Genomic DNA, 22,337 nt, shown 5'->3' with positions numbered 1-22,337 from the left:
GGGGACTTAAAGAAGCATGAGGACCAATTCAAGTATGGGGAAACACAAAAGATGATGTGACAAATATCTAACTTGTGTCTGGATTTTTAATTCAATGTGTGCCAGCTTTCCTCAAAATATACAATGTTCATAATATCTTAATTTATAAACATTTTATTTGCATGATGTGGACATTGGTAGCATTGTGGATAGCACAATTGCTTCACAGCTCCAGGGGTCCCAGGTTCGATTCCGGCTTGGGTCACAGTCTGTGCGGAGTCTGCACGTTCTCCCCGTGTGTGCGTGGGTTTCCTCCGGGTGCTCCGGTTTCCTCCCACAGTCCAAAGATGTGCAGGTTAGGTGGATTGGTCATGATAAATTGCCCTTCGTGTCAAAAATTGCCCTTAGTGTTGGGTGGGGTTGCTGGGTTATGGGGATAGGGTGGAGGTGTGGACTTGGGTAGGGTGCTCTTGCAAAGTGCCTGTGCAGACTCGATGGGCCGAATGGCCTCCTTCTGCACTGTAAATTCTATGATTCTATGATAATACAACAGTTGTAATTACACATCAGGGTGAAGTGGAAACATAATTCAAGTGGTTTAAAGGTATGAGACTCCTATCAGGAGACAACCTCACATTTTTCTTGCTTTGTCATCTGGTGCCTAGTATAACTACCCCATTGGGTTTTTGGAGGGCTCCAAGACATTAGTGCATCAACTTCTATGAAAAACTGTTGGAAAATAAGATATATGTTTTCTTATAAATTTAGAGTACCCAATTCATTTTTTCCAATTAAGGGGCAATTAGGGGTGGCCAATCCAACTACCCTGCACATCTTTGGGTTGTGGGGGTGAGACCCACGCCGACACGGGGAGAATGTGCAAACTCCACACAGACAGTGACCCGGGGCAGGGATCAAACCCAGGTCCTTGGCACCGTGAGGCAGCAGTGCTAACCATTGCGGTGCTCTGCTTTTAATCACTTTTAAGGCTGTAGTGATGATTCTTCACAATAGTGCTAGTAAAGGGTTGGTTATGAGTGTTTAGCTATCATAGGTGTGATCATCTTAGGAAACGCGTAGACTCTGCAATCTTTGGGAGGAATGAGGTCCATCACACTGGTATGAATGTTCTCCTTCATGAAGCCAGCCTCCACCAAATGAGACACTTGTGTTTCCTTGACAGATTAAAGATGTAAGTTTTATAGGAAATGTGAAACTGATCACACAGTACAGCACATCGCAGACATTCAAAACGTTATCCTTATTTATAATTAAAAAATCATTTTGAGGGGCAGCACGGTGGCACAGCGGTTAGCCCTGCTGCCTCACGGCGCCAACGTCCCAGGTTCAATCCCGGCTCTGGGTCACTGTCCGTGTGGCGTTTGCACATTCTCCCCGTGTTTGTGTGGGTTTCGCCCTCACAACCCAAAGATGTGCAGGGTAGGTGGATTGAACATGCTAAATTGCCCCTTAATTGGAAAAAAATTAATTGGGTACACTGAATTAAAAAAAAAAATCATTTTGAAATGCAACATAGCATGTATTTTAAAAGACATGGAGATGAGGGTAGCACGGTGACGCAGTGGATTAGCACTGTGGCCTCACGGCACCGAGGTCCCAGGTTCAATCCCAGCTCTGGATCACTGTCCGTGTGGAGTTTGCACATTCTCCCCGTGTTTGCGTGGGTTTGGCCCTCACAACCCATAAATTTGCAAGCTTGGTGGATTGGCCGTGCTCAATTGTCCCTTAATTGGAAAAAATGAATTGGGTACTCTAAATTTTTTTTTAAAAAGTAGACATGGAGATGATCCTCAAAGCAAGGGACAGGGAATCAGACATTTTTCCATCTCGAGCACTGGCTGCTACCGTCAGGTGAGGTGAAGCAGTTCAGAGGTCATTCGCCCCTCGATTCTGCCACAACAATATACGGGACCTCAACCTCACAGTCCCACTTTTTACTGCACCATTTTCCCACCTCACCTGAAGATCCTCTGATCTCGAAATGAGTTTGTCAAATTGATGCTGATTGACATGACATTAGGGTAAGTCTTGTAGGTTGATGGTCATTGGAAACTGGATTCAAGTTCCCATTTCAACTAAAATAAAATCCATGAATAGCTTCCTTCTCTGTCTTAGTAAGATTTTAAATGGAAATTGTCATCGCTCCTAAGCCTAAACCTTAAAGAGGATCTAGGGCATGATTCAGCGACCCTGTTGTGCCCAGCGGGGATCCGGGCACAATGGGTGAATCCCGGGAGAGCCTCAAATCGTATTCTGCGCCCGCCGCCGGCCAATTGCGTGTCACCCGACTCTCTCCGCCTGGCACGATCTGGATCTCGCTTTCCGTGGACGAGGTCCAGATCTGTGTATTTAAATACCCTGATGCCAGATTCACCCGCCGCATGGCACTCAACGGCTGCTCGTGTGAGACCTCGCTAGACACCGTTTAGTACTCACCTGAGGAAGTCCTGCAGGCCCTTGGAAACACCTGAGTGGTCGGGGATAGGGAAAGGTGGTTCCCGGGCTCTCCCCGTGGCACCTGGGCACCTTGGCACTGTCAGGGTATCAGGCAGCCAGTGCCAGGGTGCCCAAGTGCCAAGTTGGCACTGCCAGAGGCCGGGCCTGTGGAGGGGGGACTTGCCAATTGGAGGGGGTAGAGGGGGGTTTCCCCTGGACCTCAATAAGGTTGGGTAGCTGAGGGGGATTGATAAAGCGGGGGCGGGAGGGGGGGAGGGCTTGAAAGCGGGGTGGGGGGGGTGAAAGATCAGGGCTGCCGATGAAAATGGTGCCCCAATCTGTGACGGGTCATTACGGGTCCAGGGAATTATAGACCTGTGAGCTTGACGTCAGTGGTAGGTAAACTGTTGGAGAAGATACTGAGGGATAGGATTTATTCACATTTGGAAGAAAATAGACTTATCAGTGATAGGCAGCATGGTTTTGTGCAGGGAAGGTCATGTCTTACAAACCTAATAGAGTTCTTTGAGGAAGTGACAACGTTAATTGATGAGGGAAGGGCTGTAGATGTCATATGCATGGACTTCAGTAAGGCGTTTGATAAAGTTTCCCATGGCAGGTTGATGGAAAAAGTGAAGTCGTATGGGGTTCAGGGTGTACTAGCTAGATGGATAAAGAACTGGCTGGGCAACAGGAGACAGAATAGTGGTGGAAGGGAGTGTCTCAAAATGGAGAAAGGTGACTAGTGGTGTTCCACAGGGATCCGTGCTCGGACCACTGTTGTTTGTGACATACATAAATGATCTGGACGAAGGTATAGGTGGTCTGATTAGCAAGTTTGCAGATGATTCTAAGATTGGTGGAGTTGCAGATAGTGAGGAGGACTGTCAGAGAATACAGCAAAATCTAAATAGATTGGAGAGTTGGGCAGAGAAATTGCAGATGGAATTCAATCCAGGCAAATGCGAGGTGATGCATTTTGGGAGATTTAATTCAAGAGCAGACTGTTACGGTCAATGGAAGAGTCCTGGGGAAAATTGATGTACAGAGAGATCTGGGAGTTCAGGTCCATTGTACCCTGAAGGTGGCAATGCAGGTAGATAGAGTGGTCAAGAAGGCATAAAGCATGCTTGCCTTCATCGGACGGGGTATTGAGTACAAGAGTCGGCAGGTCATGTTACAGTTGTATAGGACTTTGGTTAGGCCACATTTGAAATACTGCGTGCAGTTCTGGTCGCCACATTACCAGAAGGATGTGGATGCTTTAGAGAGGGCGCAGAGGAGGTTCACCAGGACGTTGCCTGGTATGGAGGGTGCTAGCTATGAAGAAAGGTTGAGTAGATTAGGATTATTTTGATTGGAAAGACGGAGGTTGAGGGGGGACCTGATTGAGGTCTCCAAAGTTATGAGATGTATGGACAGGGGGGATAGCAACAAGCTTTTTCCAAGAGTGGGGGTGTCAATTACAAGGGGTCACGATTTCAAGGTGAGAGGGGAAAGTTTAAGGGAAATGTGAGTGGAAAGTTTTTTACGCAGAGGGTGGTGGGTGCCTGGAACGCTTTGCCAGCGGAGGTGGTAGAGGCGGGCACAATAACATCATTTAACATGCATCTAGACAGATATATGAACGGGCGGGGAACAGAGGGAAGTAGATCCTTGGAAAATAGAAGACAGGTTTAGATAAAGGATCTGGATCGGCGCAGGCTGGGAGGGCCGAAGGGCCTGTTCCTGTGCTGTAATCTTCTTTGTTCTTTGTTCTTTACTGACGAGTTCAGCTTACCAGCAGGAAATTAACTAAAGTGTGGCAGAGAGAAACGTCCTGAGGCCAACAATAACGGCAAAGTGCCGGTGAATAGCGGGGTCATTCTCGGCGCTTTTGCTGCCATGAACGCCCCCGAAAGCAGACTTTAATATTTGTCCGCTGAATCGCGCCCCTGAATCATTGATTTGTGTGGTGCACCGTAAGCTGCCTCTAAGTCAGGAAGTTGTGAGTGCAACCTCACTAGCGGAATTGAGCACCTAATCTGGGCTGACACTGGAGGGGGCTGCATTGTTGGAGATGTCTTTTGGGTGGGGTATCAAACCAATGCCCCATCTGCCGCTTGTTGTTTGTGGTGTACATTAATGATCTAGACGTGAAAGCAGGAGGTATGATCAGCTGGTTCGGAATTGATATGAAAATTGCTGGCGTGATAAATAGTGAGGAGGGAAGCCTTAGATCACAGGATGATAGTGACGGGCTGGTCAGGTGGGCAGAACAGTGAAACTTGGAATTTGACCCTGAAAAGTGTGATGCAATGCATTTTAAGAGGACTAACAAGGTAAGGGAATACACAATGACTGCTAGGAATACAGAGGACCAGATGGACCTTGGGTGCATGTCCATCGAACCCTGAAGGCAGCCAGATGGGTAGATAAGGTGGTTAAGAAGGAGTCTTGCCTTTTTTAGCCGAGGCATAGAATATAAGAGCAGGGAGGTGATGATGGAGCTGCATAAAACGCTCATTAGGCCACAGCGGGAGTACTATGTGCAGTTCCGGTCGCCACACTATAGGAAGGATGTCATTGGACAAGAAAGGGTGCAGAAAAGATTCACCTCTAACCTGGGCTGGAGGGTTTCAACCATGAGGAGAGGCTGGTTAAGCTGGGGTCATTTTCCTTGGAGCAGAGAAGGCTGAGGGGGAACCTGATCGGGGTGCACAGAATTATGAGGGACATAGGGCGGATAGGAAGGAACTTTTCCCCTTAGTAGCGGGGTCAATAATCTGGGGCATAAATTTAAGGTAAGCGGCAGGAGGTTTAGAGGCTAATTGCAGAAAAACGTCTTCACCCAGAGGTGGTGTGACTCGCTGCCTGAATGGGTGGTAGAGGCGGGAACCCTCACAACTTTTGAGGAACATCTAGATGAGCACTTGAACCACCACAGCACACAAGGCTACAGACCAAGTGCTGGAAAATGGGATTAGAATAGATAGGTGCTTGATAGTCAATGCAAACGCGATGGGCCGAAGGGCCTCTTTTTGTGCTCTAAGGCGGACAGGTGGAGTTTGAAAAAAAAAAATTTAGAGTACCCAATTCATTTCTTTCAATTAAGGGGCAATTTAGCGTGGCCAATCCACCTACCCTGCACACCTTTGGGTTGTGGGGCAAAACCCACGCAAACACGGGGAGAATGTGCAAACTCCACACAGGCAGTGACCCAGAGCCGGAATCGAACCTGAGACCTCGGCGCCGTGAGACTGCAGTGCTAACCACCGTGCTGCCCTCTATGTAAGTGGAGTTGTTCCCTTGCCCTACCTAACACATATCCTTCATCCGTCACCAAAGCATATTAACCGGTCATTCCATTGGTACTTGTCAAACGTTGCTGTTTGTAAATGACTGTCATGTTTGTTTATATAACATCGTCTGCCTTCTAAAAATTAATTTGTTTGCAGTTGAGCACTTATGGGCTTCCCTGAGGACATGAAAGATGCTATATCAATGTAAGTTCATTAAATTCTTTCTCTCCGAGACTTCCGGGTGCGACGGTGACCAGCTGAGTCGCACGTTTCGGCAGCTCCCGGTGGAACGGACTTTTGGGCTCTTAATAGGAGCCCCATCGGCAATTTTAACGGCAAATAACACTGTGCGGTAATCCAGAAGGGAATCCCCCCTGGACACGGATGGAAAAAAGAGAGGAAAGTAGCCGGATTGCGGTGGATCCTCTAGAGCAGCGGCCAGGAAGGCAGGCACAAAGCAAGATGGAGTCGGAAGGAGGCAGTTTAATATGGGGCCCTGACCAACAAGAGTTCCTGCGGCGTTGCGTAGATGAATTCAAAAAGGAAATGAAGAAGGAGCTGTTGGCCCCGATATTACAAGCGATTGAGGGGCTAAAGGAGGAGCAAAAGACCCAGGAACAGGAGCTTCGGGTCGTGAAGGCAAAGGCTGCTGAGAATGAGGACGACATACAGGGCCTGGTGGTGAAAACGGAGATCCACGAGGCACAACACAAAAGATGTGTGGAAAGGCTGGAGGTGCTGGAGAATAATGCGAGGAGGAAGAACCTAAGGATTCTTGGTCTTCCCGAAGGTGCAGAAGGGGCGGACGTCGGGGCATATGTGAGCACGATGCTGCACTCGTTAATGGGATCGGAGGCCCCGACGGGTCCGCTGGAGGTGGAGGGAACCTATCGGGTTATGGCGCGAAGACCGAGGGCTGGAGAAATTCCTCGAGCAATAGTGGTGAGATTTCTCCGATATAAGGACAGAGATGGTCCTTAGATGGGCAAAGAAAACTCGGAGCAGTAGATGGGAGAATGCGGTGATCCGCGTATATCAAGATTGGAGTGCGGAGGTGGCAAGAAGGAGGGCAAGCTTTAATCGGGCCAAGGCGGTGTTGCATAAAAGGAAGGTCAAATTCGGAATGCTGCAACCGGCAAGACTGTGGGTCACACATCTAGGGAAACACCACTACTTCGAAACGGCAGATGAGGCGTGGACATTTATTGTCGAGGAGAAGCTGGAGTGAGCGGGCCAGAAAAAGAATGTTTGGGACAAAAGTGGGGGGAGTGAATTTGTGGGATGAAGGGGGGAAAAGGGGGAAGAGAGGACTTCCCAAGTTGTTAAATCTGCGACCCTGTAACTTCTCTCTCTTCCCCATGTCGTGGGGGGGGAGGAGGTGAGGGAGGATGAGGAGCTGAGGGCGCCGGTCATTGGGGGCGGGGCCAAAAGGGAAGCGCGGGCTTTGTTCCCGCGCTATGGTAATCATGGCGGGAACAGGGAAGCAGGAAGGATGGGGCCTCGCACAGTGTGAGCCGAGGTCACGGGGGGAAGCCGAGGTCGGCCAGAGTTTGCTGACTTCTGGGAGCAACATGGGGGGTGCAATTACGCTAGCTTGGGATCTAGCGGGGGGGGGGGGGGGGTTAACCGGGTTGCTGCTGCTGGGGAGAAGGGGGAGCTGGTATGGGAGGGGGGGGTCGGGGCGGGGGGGCGCCGCCTGGGGGGGGATACAGCTACGTGGGAACCGGGTGAGGAGCTGGATTGAAAAAGGAAATGGCTAGTCGTCAAGGGAGGGGGGGGGTAAAGAGCCCTCCAACCCGGTTGATCACGTGGAATGTGAGAGGGCTGAACGGGATGATTAAGAGGGCACGGGTACTCGCACAGCTAAAGAAACTTAAGGCAGATGTGGTTATGCTTCAGGAGACGCATCTGAAGCTGATAGACCAGGTTAGACTTCGCAAAGGATGGGTGGGGCAGGTGTTTCATTCGGGGCTAGATGCAAAAAACAGGGGGGTGGCCATACTCGTGGGGAAGCGGGTAATGTTTGAGGCAAAGACTATAGTGGCGGATAGTGGGGGCAGATACGTGATGGTGAGTGGCAAACTGCAAGGGGAGGCGGTGGTATTAGTGAACGTGTATGCCCCGAACTGGGATGATGCCAATTTTATGAGGCGTATGTTAGGACGAATCCCGGACCTAGAAGTGGGGAAGTTGGTAATGGGTGGAGACTTTAATACGGTGCTGGACCCAGGGCTGGACAGATCGAGGTCCAGGACCGGAAGGAGGCCGGCTGCAGCTAGGGTGCTTAAGGATTTTATGGAGCAGATGGGAGGAGTAGATCCCTGGAGATTTAGTAGACCTAGGAGTAAGGAGTTTTCGTTTTTCTCCTATGTACACAAAGTATTTTCACGAATAGATTTTTTTGTTTTGGGAAGGGCACTGATCCCAAAGGTAACGGGGACAGAGTACACGGCTATAGCCATCTCAGATCATGCTCCACACTGGGTGGACCTGGAGATAGGGGAAGAAAAACAACAGCTTCCACCCTGGAGAATGGACATGGGATTATTGGCAGATGAGGGGGTGTGTTTAAGGGTGAGGGGGTGTATTGAAAGGTACTCGGAACTTAATGATAATGGGGAGGTACAGGTGGGAGTGGTCTGGGAGGCACTGAAGGCAGTGGTTAGAGGGGAGCTGATATCTATTAGGGCACATAAATGAAAGCAGGAGGGTAGGGAAAGGGAGCGGTTGTTGAAAGAACTTCTGAGGGTGGACAGACAATACGCGGAGGCACCGGAGGAGGGACTGTACAGGGAAAGGCAAAGGCTACATGTAGAATTTGACTTGTTGACTACGGGTAATGCAGAGGCACAATGGAGGAAGGCACAGGGTGTACAGTACGAATATGGGGAGAAGGCGAGTAGGTTGTTGGCCCACCAACTGAGGAAAAGGGGAGCAGCGAGGGAGATAGGAGGGGTGAGAGATGAGGAGGGAGAGATGGAGCGGGGAGCGGAGAGAGTGAATGGAGTGTTCAAGGCATTTTATGAAAGATTATATGAAGCGCAGCCCCCGGACGGGAAGGAGAGAATGATGTGCTTTCTGGATCAGCTGGAATTTACTAAGGTGGAGGAGCAGGAGAGAGTGGGGCTGGGAGCACAGATTGAGACGGAGGAAGTAGTGAAAGGGATTGGGAGCATGCAGGCGGGGAAGGCCCCGGGACCAGACGGATTCCCAGTTGAATTCTATAAGAAATATTTGGACTTGCTGGCCCCGCTTCTGATGAGAACCTTTAATGAGGCGAGGGAAAGGGGGCAGCTGCCCCCGACTATGTCAGAGGCAACGATATCGCTCCTCCTAAAGAAGGAAAAAGACCCGCTGCAATGCGGGTCATACAGGCCCATTTCCCTCCTGAATGTGGATGCTAAGATTCTGGCCAAGGTAATGGCAATGAGGATAGAGGATTGTGTCCCGGGGGTGGTCCATGAGGACCAAACTGGGTTTGTGAAGGGGAGACAGCTAAATATAAATATACGGAGGCTGCTAGGGGTAATGATGATGCCCCCACCAGAGGGGGAAGCGGAGATAGTGGTGGCGATGGATGCCGAGAAAGCATTTGATAGAGTGGAGTGGGATTATTTGTGGGAGGTGTTGAGGAGATTTGGCTTTGGGGACGGGTATATCAGGTGGGTACAGTTGCTGTATAGGGCCCGATGGCGAGCGTGGTCACAAATGGACGGGGGTCTGACTATTTTCGGCTCCATAGAGGGCGAGGCAGGGATGTCCTCTGTCCCCGTTATTGTTTGCATTGGCAATTGAACCCCTGGCCATAGCACTGAGGGGTTCCAGGAAGTGGAGGGGAGTACTTAGGGGGGGAGAAGAACACCGGGTATCTCTGTATGCGGATGATTTGTTGCTATATGTGGCGGACCCGGCGGAGGGGATGCCAGAGATAATGCGGATACTTGGGGAGTTTGAGGATTTTTCAGGGTATAAACTGAACATGGGGAAAAGTGAGCTATTTGTGGTGCATCCGGGGGAGCAGAGCAGAGAGATAGAGGATTTACCATTGAGGAAGGTAACAAGGGACTTACGATACCTGGGGATCCAGATAGCCAAGAATTGGGGTACATTACATAGGCTCAATTTAATACGGTTGGTGGAACAGATGGAGGAGGATTTCAAGAGATGGGACATGGTGTCCCTGTCATTGGCAGGTAGGGTGCAGGCGGTTAAAATGGTGGTCCTCCCGAGATTCCTTTTTGTGTTCCAGTGCCTCCCGGTGGTGATCACGAAGGCTTTTTTCAAAAGAATTGAGAAGAGCATTATGAGTTTTGTGTGGGCTGGGAAGACCCCGAGAGTGAGGCGGGGATTCTTGCAGCGTAGTAGGGATAGGGGGGGGGCTGGCACTACCGAGCCTAAGTGAGTACTACTGGGCCACCAATGTTTCAATGGTGTGTAAGTGGATGGGAGAAGGGGAGGGAGCGGCGTGGAAGAGATTAGAGAGGGCGTCCTGCAGGGGGACTAGCCTGCAAGCAATGGTGACGGCGCCGTTGCCGTTCTCACCAAAGAAATATACCACAAGCCCGGTGGTGGTGGCTGCATTGAAAATTTGGGGGCAGTGGAGACGGCATAGGGGAGGGACGGGAGCTTCAGTGCGGTGCCCGATAAGAAACAATCATAGGTTTGTTCCGGGGAGAATGGATGGGGGATTTGGAGCATGGCAAAGAGCTGGGGTAGTACAACTAAGAGATCTATTTGTAGATGGGACGTTTGCGAGTCTGGGAGCGCTGACGGAGAAATATGGGTTGCCCCAAGGGAATGCATTTCGGTATATGCAATTGAGGGCTTTTGCGAGGCAACAGGTGAGGAAATTCCCGCAGCTCCCGACGCAGGAAGTGCAGGATAGAGTGATCTCAGAGACATGGGTGGGGAACGGTAAGGTGGCGGACATATACAGGGAGATGAGGGACGAGGACCAGGCGGTGGCAACCGTTCGTCGACTACCTCACAGAAAGATAGAGGGAATGGAAAAGAAGTAGACAACAGCAGCAACCCAGGGGGGGGGGGGGGGGGGGGGGGGGGAGGAATCGGACGGACTCTCAGGGATGTTATTGTATATGTATAGGTATTTGGTATATGTAATAGTATATTGGATTGTTGGATTGTATTTTTGGAGAGTATTTATTTTGGACAAGGCAGTTGCCATTTCGTTTTGTTTTTTTGTTTTTGTTTATATATTACTTATTTATTTGTTTAAAACTGGCCACGGTTATTTATATTGCTTTATTGTTGTGTAAAAGAAACACTACGTATTGTTATGTTTGGCCAAAAAACTTGAATAAAATATATATATTTTTTTTTTAAAAATTCTTTCTCTCCCGCTTTGTGGTCTGTTCACCTACCAAACAAACTTTTTTTCAAAATAACAAAATAGAATTTTTGAAGCAATATTAAGACATAATAACCCTGATGGCCATAGCAAGTCCCATGTGCTGGAACCTTGGTTGTAAAATAGTTCTCATGAATACTTAATGATAAAAGTACTTGTGAAGTAACTGAGAAATACAAGCTCTTGGGAGCACACAGTCAGCGTTGACAGTTTCCAAATGGATCATGTAAATCTCTCCCACATTGCACTGTAGGTTCAGATAATGGCCGTTTGTTATTTTTTTTACCTGGAACATTTTTTCAATGTCATTATACTTTCCCTTCAGTAGCTCTCCCCAGGAGGTGAGGTTGCAATATGTAAGAACACCTCCAGGCTTCAGCAATCGCCAGGCATGACCCTGAAAGAAAAAGAATTGAAAGACTGCAGCTTGATTCGGCTGAACCTTTTCCTCGTGTCCTTCCTGGATTTATCTGATAGATTAAACCAGCTGAACCACTAATGACTTTGCACAAGGCGAGTCAACGCCAACTGCAATATCAAGATTGTGAGGAACTAACAGGATTTAGAGGGAGGAAATGGGGAGGAGACAGGATGAAGTAATAGGAGATGGGGAGGGCAGGATGGAAAAGCAGGAGGAGAATTGGAATGTGGAGAATGATAGGTTGACAATAGAGGCAAGAACATTCAATGGGAATGAGTTTCAATGCTCTGGAGGGGGGCAATAGGCCAATAACTCCTCAGTAGCAATGGGAGGGGGGGGGGCACATTGCAACAAGCGGACGAATATTCTCTTGCCCTGTGGGCACGATTCCCTGGAAAGATTTCTAAGTGTGGTGACGAGCGGGAATTGCCGCCAGCTTCCCGGCGCGTGGCCCAGCGAGGCCCCTAGTGGATGCCTGCCAAGGCATCAAAGGCCACGGGATGAGGTAAGCAGCTGGCAGCCTCCAGCTCAGATGTGCATCCTGGGGAAACACCTAGACATAGCGGTAGAGCTAGGAGGGCCAAGCACGTTGAGGATCACTGAGGGCATGGGGGTAGGGGTTGGGGTTAGGTAGAGGGTGGGGAGGGGAGGGGATTGGGGAGGTGGGGGGGGCAGCACCATCGGGAGTGGGGTATTGTACAACACATTAAACACCTTTTTGCACAACCATTATGCTGCCTCTGTCAATTCCTTCCGCAATGCGGGCTGACCACCGGACACTTTACCCATCTCTCCGGGCATCCCCCAACCTACCCCCTCCCCTGGCGCTCACCCACCCTCCAACCGAGGGCATGTCCCTGGAGCTGTGTACCATCCCCTGGGTGTTCGGATGCTGCATGTGTGGTGTTGCCTCCCGCATTGTTCAAACACAGTGTCCAGATACCGAGGTGTGATTGGGATGCTAGGCAATGGCTTCCACATGCGACATGGCACGTCCACGGGAATGCACTTGGCATCTGTGAAGTGCTCACTTAACCACGATTGCCAATTCCCTATCAGCGATAGCCTTTAGCCGCACGGCCAGAGGCCTCGGCAGTTGGTGGCGGTTACAGGTGATCATTGGGGCAGACGGGCATTGCCCCCGGAATGGGTAAACAATCCAGGGGTTGGCATGGTGGTGCCAAGAGCAGTTGCCCCCCCCGCACCTCCCACCCCACCCTCCCATGGCAGCCCACTCCTGCAGAGGGTCCCCCACCCCAGCCGTGGGTCCCTCATACCCCCAAGCACAGGGGCGGCAATCCCAGTGTCCCCGGGCTCTTTGCCTGTGAACAATGATGGCAACTTACCTCCTCGGCTCCCCACAGTAACCCTTCCGCCAGGTTCACGTTTTTCAAAAGGAGTACTAATCGGCGCCAGAGTGACCACTTGCTGGAGAGGCCGCTGAATGACGGGGGCTCTCGTTAATTGTGCGGAAAGAGGGCTTAAGTGGTGACCCAGGTTGGATCCGGGCCACTGTCCGTGTGCAGTTTGCACATTATCCCCATGTCTGCGTGGGTCTCTTCCCCGCAACCAATAGATGTGCAGGGTAAGTGGATTGGCCACGCTGAATTGTCCCTTAATTTGAAAAAAAAGAATTGGGTACTCTAAATTTATTTTAAAAAGTCACAAGATTTGACCTCAAGCCCTGAGTGATCATCTCTTGAGTCACAAGAATCCAAGAAACCCGAACGGGAGTGAACTGTATGACCCATCGCGCCTGCTCCACCATTCAATGTGATCAAGGCTGTTCTAGAGCTTCAGCTCTACTTTCCCGCCTGCTTCCCATATCCCAGGGTGGCACGGTGGCACAGTGGTTAGCACTGATGCCTCACAGCACCAGGGACCTGGGTTCAATTCTGGCCTTGGGTGACTGTGTGGAGAAGGCACTTTCTCCCCGTGTGTGCGTGGGTTTCCTCCGGATGCTCCGGTTTCCTCCCACAGTCCATAGATGTGCAGATTAGGTGGATTGGCCATATTTGATTGCTCCTTAGTGTCCAACATGTGCAGGTCAGGTGGGGTATGGGGATATGGCAAGGGAGTGGCCTGGGTAAACTGCTCTTTCGAAGGGTTGGTGCTGACTCAATGGGTGGTACAGCTGCCTTCTACACTGCAGGGACTCTCTGGGCTGGATTTGTCGCCCCTGACGGCGAAATTGCGTTCGGCGACAGGGCGGAGAGCCTGTTTTGCCGCCGAAATTGGGCGTGCCGCCGGCTTTTCAATTCTCCGCCCCCTGAAAATCGGGGTACTCCTCCGAGTATCCGCCATCTCAGGCCATTGCCTGAGGCCTGTCCCGCGTTGCTCTGTCGCTAACCGGCCAAATTCCCGACGGCGTGGGACTCTCATGGTCCCAGCTATTCGGGAACCTCGCGGGCTCAGTCCAGGGCCGCCACAGTTGGGGGGGGGTGGGGGGGGCTTCATTTGGGGCTGGGGGCAATGTGGGCGGGAGGTCCGGGATGTTTGAGCAGCCGATCCGGGGCACTACCTTGGCGGTCCAGGTCTGCCATGGAGCACGACGCGGCCGCTGCAGGCAGCAGCCGCCGCGGGCTTGCGTGGCCGCTGACCCGGAAGTGCAGGGGCCGTATCAGCTGCTAGAGCTGCGAGCTCTACGCTGCCTCCCTGCTAGCCCCCTGCAAAACTGGGAATCAGTGGCCTTTTGAGTTTTTTTGGCGTAAAAGAACACAGTTTTCACGACAGCGTGGGGACTTGGTCTCCAAAACGGAGAATCCAGCCCTATTTCTTCATTCCTCGCGGGACCAAAAATCGGTCCATCAAACAAAAGGCCACCACATCAGCTCACCGAGAGATTCAATGATCATATACATGGAAGGTCATGTTGAATACCTACTAAACTCTCCAGAAAAAGTTGAAGTAGTTCACTCAAATGTCAGTGAATTTTCTACTTCATGATAGGCCTTAATTAGCCAATGAATCTCTTGGACATTGAAAACTAACTTTTAAGGCTGCGAGTTTCATCAGGCTTTAATTCTTGTTGGAGGTTTAAAGAAAAGTTTATTTCTAAATGTTTTCTTTCTGTCTCCTAATGTCATCTTTCTCTCCCTCTCTTGATTTAACTTGCTGGACATGATTTGGCACTGACTTCTAACTTACACTTCCTGGTACAGATTGTGCCAGCATCAACAAGAATTCTTTGTTTTGACTGGTTCATGTTCACACAGCTTTCAGATCTCCTGTAGAGGGCAGGCCGCTGATTTGGATTTCCAACCACAGCAACTTCCAGTGCAAAGGCCCATTGAAAAAAGACTGTGAATAAGCACAAGCGGCATTCATCTGACACCGACTGCAAAACCTGGTCTACCCTCTGCACTTACCTTTATAAAAGCAAACTGATGGGTGTGCCAGGTTGCTTCTGACAATGGGTAAGTGTCATAAAGAATTCCTGGAAAACAAAGCGAAAAGAAAAAAGAAAAATCTCATTTGTTTTCACATCCAGAGGTCAAATAGACAACAACTTTCACCGTGCTCAGGTCCCAGGTTCGATCCCGGCCCCGAGTCACTGTCCGTCTGGAGTTTGCACATTCTCCCCGTGTTTGCATGGGTTTCGCCCCACAACCCGAAAGATGTGCAGGGTAGTTTGGAGGGGCAGAGCATGGCTGACCAGCATCAAATGCTGCTTACCCTGAATAAAGAACAAAGAAAAGTACAGCACAGGAAACAGGCCCTTCGGCCCTCCAAGCCCGTGCCGACCATGCTGCCGTCTAAACTAAAATCCTCCACACTTCCTGGGTCCGTATCCCTCTATTCCCATCCTATTCATGTATTTGTCAAGATGCCCCTTAAATGTCACTATCGTCCCTGCTTCCACCACCTCCTCCGGCAGCGAGTTCCAGGCACCCACCACCCTCTGTGTAAAAGACTTGCCTCGTACATCTCCTCTAAACCTTGCCCCTCGCACCTTAAACCTATGCCCCCTAGTAATTGACCCCTCTACCCTGGGAAAAAGCCTCTGACTATCCACTCTGTCTATGCCCCTCATAATTTTGTAGACCTCTATCAGGTCACACCTCACCATCCGTCGTTCCAGTGAGAACAAACCGAGTTTATTCAACCGCTCCTCATAGCTAATGCCCTCTATACTAGGCAACATCCTGGTAAATCTCTTCTGCACCCTCTCTAAAGCCTCCACATCCTTCTGGTAGTGTGGTGACCAGAATTGAACACTATACTCCAAGTGTGGCCTAACTAAGGTTCTATATAGCTGCAACATGATTTGCCAATTCTTATATTCAATGCCCCAGCCAATGAAGGCAAGCATGCCGTATGCCTTCTTGACTACCTTCTCCACCTGTGTTGACCCTTTCAGTGACCTGTGAACATGTACACCTAGATCTCTTTGACTTTCAATACTCTTGAGGGTTCTACCATTCACTGTATATTCCCTACCTACATTAGACCTTCCAAAATGCATTACTTCACATTTGTCCGGATTAAACTCCATCTGCCATCTCTCCGCCCAAGTCTCCAAACAATCTAAATCCTGCTGTATCCTCTGACAGTCCTCATCGCTATCCGCAATTACACCAACCTTTGTGTCGTCTGCAAACTTATTAATCAGACCAGTTACAGTTTCCTCCAAATCATTTATATATACTACGAACAGCAAAGGTCCCAGCACTGATCCCTGCGGAACACCACTAGTCACAGCCCTCCAATCAGAAAAGCACCCTTCCATTGCTACTCTCTGCCTTCTATGACCTAACCAGTTCTGTATCCACCTTGCCAGCTCACCCCTGATCCCGTGTGACTTCACCTTTTGTACCAGTCTGCCAAGAGGGACCTTGTCAAAGGCCTTACTGAAGTCCATATAGGCATCATCCACTGCCCTACCTGCATCAATCATCTTTGTAACCTCTTCGAAAAACTCTATCAAGTTAGTGAGACACGACCTCCCCTTCACAAAACCATGCTGCCTCTCGCTAATCCATCCATTTGCTTCCAAATGGGAATAGATCCTGTCTCGAAGAACTCTCTCCAGTAATTTCCCTACCACTGACATAAGGCTCACCGGCCTGTAGTTCCCTGGATTATCCTTGCTACCGTTCTTAAACAAAGGAACAACATTGGCTATTCCCCAGTCCTCCGGGACATCACCTGAAGACAGTGAGGATCCAAAGATTTCTGTCAAGGCCTCAGCAATTTCCTCTCTAGCCTCCTTCAGTATTCTGGGGTAGATCCCAACAGGCCCTGGGGACTTATCTACCGTAATATTTCATAAGACGCAAGACTGATTTTGTCATCGAAGCCCATTTTCCACCCAATCGGCAAATATGATTTCGGCGCAGGCAATGGAGAATCCCGCCCAAGGTTACTGTGTCAAAAGGAGGAAGCAGTATTGGGGAGCCGGGAAGCGGACCTAAAATAAAATCGCAAATATTTATGCAGCGAGACAAAATCCCAGCTCTGCATTTAGTTTTAGGTGTAAGTCATGTGTCAGCGCACGCAGCTATAAACTGCAAAGCCAATGACCAGAGATCCTCCTTTTCCACCGGCAGCGCAACCCCGCACGTGGGTTTCCCGGCGGCGTGTGCTGGCTCCAATGGGAGATCCCATTGACGGGCAGCGGGAGGAGAGAATCCCGCTGCCAGCAAACGGCACGCCCCCGAGAAACACACAACTGGGGAACCCGGAGAACAATCCTGCACAACATTCGAGACTTGAATTTAAAAGAGCCAAGAGCCACCTGAAGTTTGTAATGTTGGAACAGCAGTCAACTGTCTTGGCAGCTCATTTCCAGCATAGCACTGCACACCTATTAACTCTGAGTGACCTTAGCTCCCCCAATGACTAATCTGTGTACTCTGTGCCAGTGCTGCTAAAATGTTGTTCTTGGCTTATCTGCACTTCTGAATATGAGTTACAGCTGATATTTGGGGCGAGACTTTAACTCGAAGCCCATTCAACAAAATAGAGATAAAATCAGGCACCCATTCTTTACTTTTCCAGATGCTATTCTAAATGCTTTAACAGGTGAAGGGACAGGAGTAATTCAGTTCCATCCTTCTGCACATAGGTACAAGTGTTAAACACTAACTGCAGTATATGTTGCGATCATATAAGTAGCATTTGTAGCCCTGCAGCCTCACGGCGCCGAGGTCCCAGGTTCGATCCCGGCTCTGGGTCACTGTCCGTGTGGAGTTTGCACATTCTCCCCGTGTTTGCGTGGGTTTTGCCCCCACAACCCAAAGATGTGCAGGGTAGGTGGAGTGTTCACGCTAAAATTGCCTCTTAATTGAAAAAAATGAATTGGGTACTCTAAAAAAATTTTTTTTAAATATAAGTAGCATTTGGAAAAAACACACGCTGTCAACAGTGTTTAAATCACACTACAAGTTTCTGATTATTTTGTTGTTATTATCGTGTGTAATTAAGATTGACTCGATCTGAACCACATGGGCTTGTTCCGTACCTGTGCACATTACTGTTATGTTATTATTTAGAACACAAGAGTGTGTACTGTATACAGTAGGACTAGAGGGCAAAGGAGACACCATAAACAAATAACTCTGCTCATGGTTCAATCAAGTAACTTATCAAGAGTCTGCCAAGAGTTTTCATTTAGCAAGGCCATGATGGAAATTACCAATGATAAACTTCGACTGGGAATGAAGGCAGAGGCTGTGTGGATGGAGGGCAGAGCTGGAAAATGTTCTAATCTTTATTTTTAAAATCTTTATTCGTGTCCCAAGTACTCTGACATTAACACTGCATTTAAGTTACTGTGAAAATCCCCTAGTCGCCACACTCCAGTGCCTGTTCAGGTACACTTGAGGGAGAATTTTAGGGCAGCATGGTGGATAGCACTATGACTTCACAGCGCCAGGGTCCCAGGTTCGATTCCCGGCTTGGGTCACTGTCTGTGCGGAGTCTGCACGTTCTCCCCGTGTGTGCGTGGGTTTCCTCCGAGTGCTCCGGTTGCCTCTCACACTCCAAAGATGTGCAGGTTAGGTGGATTGGCCATGCTAAATTGTCCTTAGTGTCCAAAAACGGTTAGGTGGGTTATGGGGAGGTGTGGACCTTGGGTGGGATGCTCTTTCCAAGAGCCGGTGCAGACCCGATGGGCCGAATGGCCTCCTTCTGCACTGTAAATTCTATAATCTAATGGATTGGCCATGATAAATTGCCCTCAGTGACCAAAAAGGTTGGGAGGGTTTTTTGGGTTACGGGGATAAGTTGGAAGTGAAGGTTTAAGTGTGTCGGTGCAGACTCGATGGGCCGAAAGGCCTCCTTCTGCACTGTATGTTCTATGTTCTAATTCAGAATATCTAAATCACCTAGCATGCACATCTTTGGGGACTTGTGGGAGGAAATCGGAGGAAACCCACGCAGACACGGGCAGAACGTGCAGACTCAGCACAGTACAGTGACCCAAACCGGGAATCGATCCCGAGACCCTGGCGCCGTGAAGCGACAGTGCTAACCATTGCGCTACTAATTTTAAAAAATTGTTTTACACAGACAAAGGTTTAGGAAGAAAGTACTTCAGAGATAAAACACAAATGTCAAACTTACCATCAAAATGTGCATCTGGTAATGTTGAAACTATATTCTCCCAGAATCCCTTCAGGACAACAACCTGCATTGGGAAATGTGCAAGACTAATATAAATTATGAGTAGATTGAAACTGCCCTTTCCTCATTATTGGCCGGAAAGTGGGATTTCGCTGGCAGGCTTTTATGGAGAAAATCATTCCCACAACATAGCTGCACCAAGTGATTGTGTGCTGCAGTGTTTTATTATTCTATAACTGTTGCCATATAAAGGAGGGCCTCGCATTTACTTGCATTGTCTTACAATCTGTTTGAGATATCTCAATGTAATTACCATATGCCCTCCTTTGAAATGCATTGACTATTGTCACGTAGGTTACCTGCATACAGCAAGGGCTCACAAACAGCAAATAGGTGAAAAACCAGGAATTGTGTTGTATTTGCTGAGGAAGGAAAGTTTTGCCATGATTCCAAGAAAATTCCATGCTCCTAATCAGATCCAGTGGGATCTATAACATTCGCCTGGGCAATGGAACCTGCAGACATGGCCCAGGTTTATTGTCTCCTAGGAACAGGAGTATGCCAATCGGTCCCTCGAGACTTTCCGCTACTCATTCGAAGGACAGCACGGTGGCACAGTGGTTAGCACAGTTTCTTCACAGCTTCAGGGTCGCAGGTTCGATTCCCGGCTTGGGTTACTATCTGTGTGGAGTTTGCACGCTCTGCGTGGGTTTCCTCTGGGTGCTCCGGTTTCCTCCCACAGTCCAAAGATGTGCAGGTTAGGTGGATTGGCTATGCTAAATTGCTCTTAGTGCACAAAAAAGGTTAGATGGGGTTACGGGGACAGGGTAGATTTGTGGGCTTAGTTCGGGTGCTCTTTCCAAGGGCCGGTGCAGACTTAATGGGCCGAATGGCCTCCTTCTGCACTGTAAATTCTATGATTCTATGATTCCTCTATGACAGAATTAAGATAATGCAGACTGCATGACAGAAAACAGTAATTGCAAAACGATAAATCCATCTGAAAACTAAATTGGTTCCTGTGTTAATGGCCTGTGATAATTAATGGTAGCTATAATGTATTTTACGGTGAGGATTTGGTGAGCTCCATAGTGCAGACATCTATAATATCCATGTTATACATTGGGTTACAGGAGGCAGACAGGATATTATTGAATGGTGGAGCAGGCTCAAGAGGCCGCATGACCTGCATCGGCCCCTAGGTTCCCTTGATTGTGTTTAATTTGTTTCACTCTTCATTTTCTTTCCTATTGAGCTGAACTCCAGGCAGAAGATGGAGACAGTCCAGAGCGTTTAGTCAGAAGAGAGCAAGATGCATGTTCTTCCCCCCTGCTCTGAGATGAAATGGCTCACTAGACCATGGCACTCAACAAAGACAACAAAGACAGCACAGGAACAGGCCCTTTGGCCCTCCCAGCCTGCGCTGATCCAGATCCTTTATCTAAACCTGTCTTCTATTTTCCAAGGATCTACTTCCCTCTGTTCCCCGCCCGTTCATATATCTGTCTAGGTGCATCTTAAATGATGCTATCATGCCCGCCTCTACCATCTCCGCTGGCAAAGCGTTCCAGGCACCCACCACCCTCTGCGTAAAAAACTTTCCACGCACACCTCCCTTAAACTTTCCCCCTTTCACCTTGAAATCGAGACCCCTTGTAATTGACACCCCCACTCTTGGAAAAAGCTTGTTGCTATCCACCCTGTCCATACCTCTCATAATTTTGCAGACCACAATCAGGTCCCCCCTCAACCTCCGTCTTTCCAACAAAAATAATCCTAATCTACTGAACCTTTCTTCATAGTCGATCAGATTTTGCCGTGTTTGCCTCCATAATAAGAACCACAATTCATTGCAACTTTATCTGCTTTCAACCGCTTGGAGGTAAAGGGTAGCAGGCACATGGTAACGCCAACGCTTTCAACACACACAGCATTGTGACTTGGAAATATATTGCCATTTCCTTTTTGTTGCTGGGTCAAAACCCAGCTTTGCTTTATTGAGTTGGTTGGACAGTACAATTATTTATTTAAAAAAAAATTTTTTTAGAGTACCCAATTCATTTTTTCCTATTAATTTAGCAATTTAGCGTGGCCAATCCACCTACCCTGCACAACTTTGGGTTGTGGGGCGAAACCCACGCAGACAAGGGGAGAATGTGCAAACTCCACACGGACAGTGACCCAGAGCCGGGATCGAACCTGGGACCTCGGCGCCGTGAGGGAGCAATGCTAACCACTGCGCCACCGTGCTGCCCCTCGACAGTACAATTATATTACCACAACACCCCTCCACCTCTGCAATAATAGTTTGAATCTAATCAAATGCGATAACAGGTCTGAATGAAATTAGCTTGTTGAGTAGTATTACTGCATTCCTACGACTTCCAAGTACAAAACGGACAGCAGGGGGGGACGCAGTGGTTAGCGCTACTGCCTCCCAGCTCCAGGGCCCCGGGTTCAATTCCGGCCTCGGGTGACTGTGTGTGGTGTTTGCACTTTCTCACCCTGTCTGCATTGGTTTCCTCCGGGTGCTCCGCTTTCCTCCAAAGATGTTGAGGTTAGGTGGATTGGTGATGCTAAATTGCCCCTTAGTGTCCAAAAAGGTTAGATGGGGTTAAGTAGGGCACTCTTTCCAAGGGCCGTTGCAGACTCGATGGGCCGAATGACCTCCTTTTGCACTGTAAATTCTATGAAACCTTCTATGAAAACCTGCAACATTTTAAAATTATTTGCATAATGGAAGATCTGCAAAACTATATCTCGTGATTGGGTGCTTACCTTGTGGGGTTGCTCCTTAGCCCACTCCTGCAATCTTTTAAACACATTTTCATTACATTCAATGATCCAGTGCTCTTCGATATTTAACGACTCTATCTTGGTGGCTGAAATTGCCATTCCAAACCCAATTTCCAGAACACGTCCTCCTAAGGCAAGACAAAGCAATTGGTCTGAATAGTGTCCGTCCACACCTCTTCTCCACGTGAGTAGGATTTGAAGAGAATGGAATTTTATTGAAAGGAAAATCGAACGATACCGTTTGAGGCTGCAACGCTGGCGAGGGAATGCATGTATGGAGTCTCCCAGCGCCCCATGACTGGTTTGCCCAGGATCCACAAATGGGTAACACTTTCATCGTACACTGCGCTGGCTAGCCTCCAATCTGGTTTACAGTCTTCATCCTGCGAGAAAATAGGACTCTGTCTTACCGAACTCATTCCGTTGCAATAAGGGCTGGTTTGGGACACTTGGGAAAGGGCAATGGCAG

General features: G+C 49.0%; 1 protein-coding gene across 1 annotated transcript; it reads right to left on the bottom strand.

Annotated features, from left to right (window-relative positions):
• Nucleotides 1-68: 68 nt before the first annotated feature.
• LOC140394940 (guanidinoacetate N-methyltransferase-like) lies at nt 69-22,299 on the bottom strand. Its single transcript, XM_072482150.1, has 6 exons — nt 22,107-22,299; nt 21,851-21,996; nt 19,073-19,136; nt 14,875-14,942; nt 11,372-11,482; nt 69-1,154 (listed from the first exon to the last, which is right to left on the bottom strand). The coding sequence occupies exons 1-6, from the start codon at nt 22,285-22,287 to the stop codon at nt 1,011-1,013; spliced, it is 714 nt and encodes a 237-aa protein (XP_072338251.1). The 5' UTR covers nt 22,288-22,299; the 3' UTR covers nt 69-1,010.
• Between the last annotated feature and the right edge of the window lie 38 nt (nt 22,300-22,337).

Source organism: Scyliorhinus torazame, chromosome 18, assembly GCF_047496885.1.
Source record: "Scyliorhinus torazame isolate Kashiwa2021f chromosome 18, sScyTor2.1, whole genome shotgun sequence".
Lineage (NCBI taxonomy): Eukaryota > Metazoa > Chordata > Chondrichthyes > Carcharhiniformes > Scyliorhinidae > Scyliorhinus > Scyliorhinus torazame.
The sequence above is the reverse complement of the archived record's forward strand: the minus strand, read 5'-3'. Positions and strand labels throughout refer to the sequence as shown.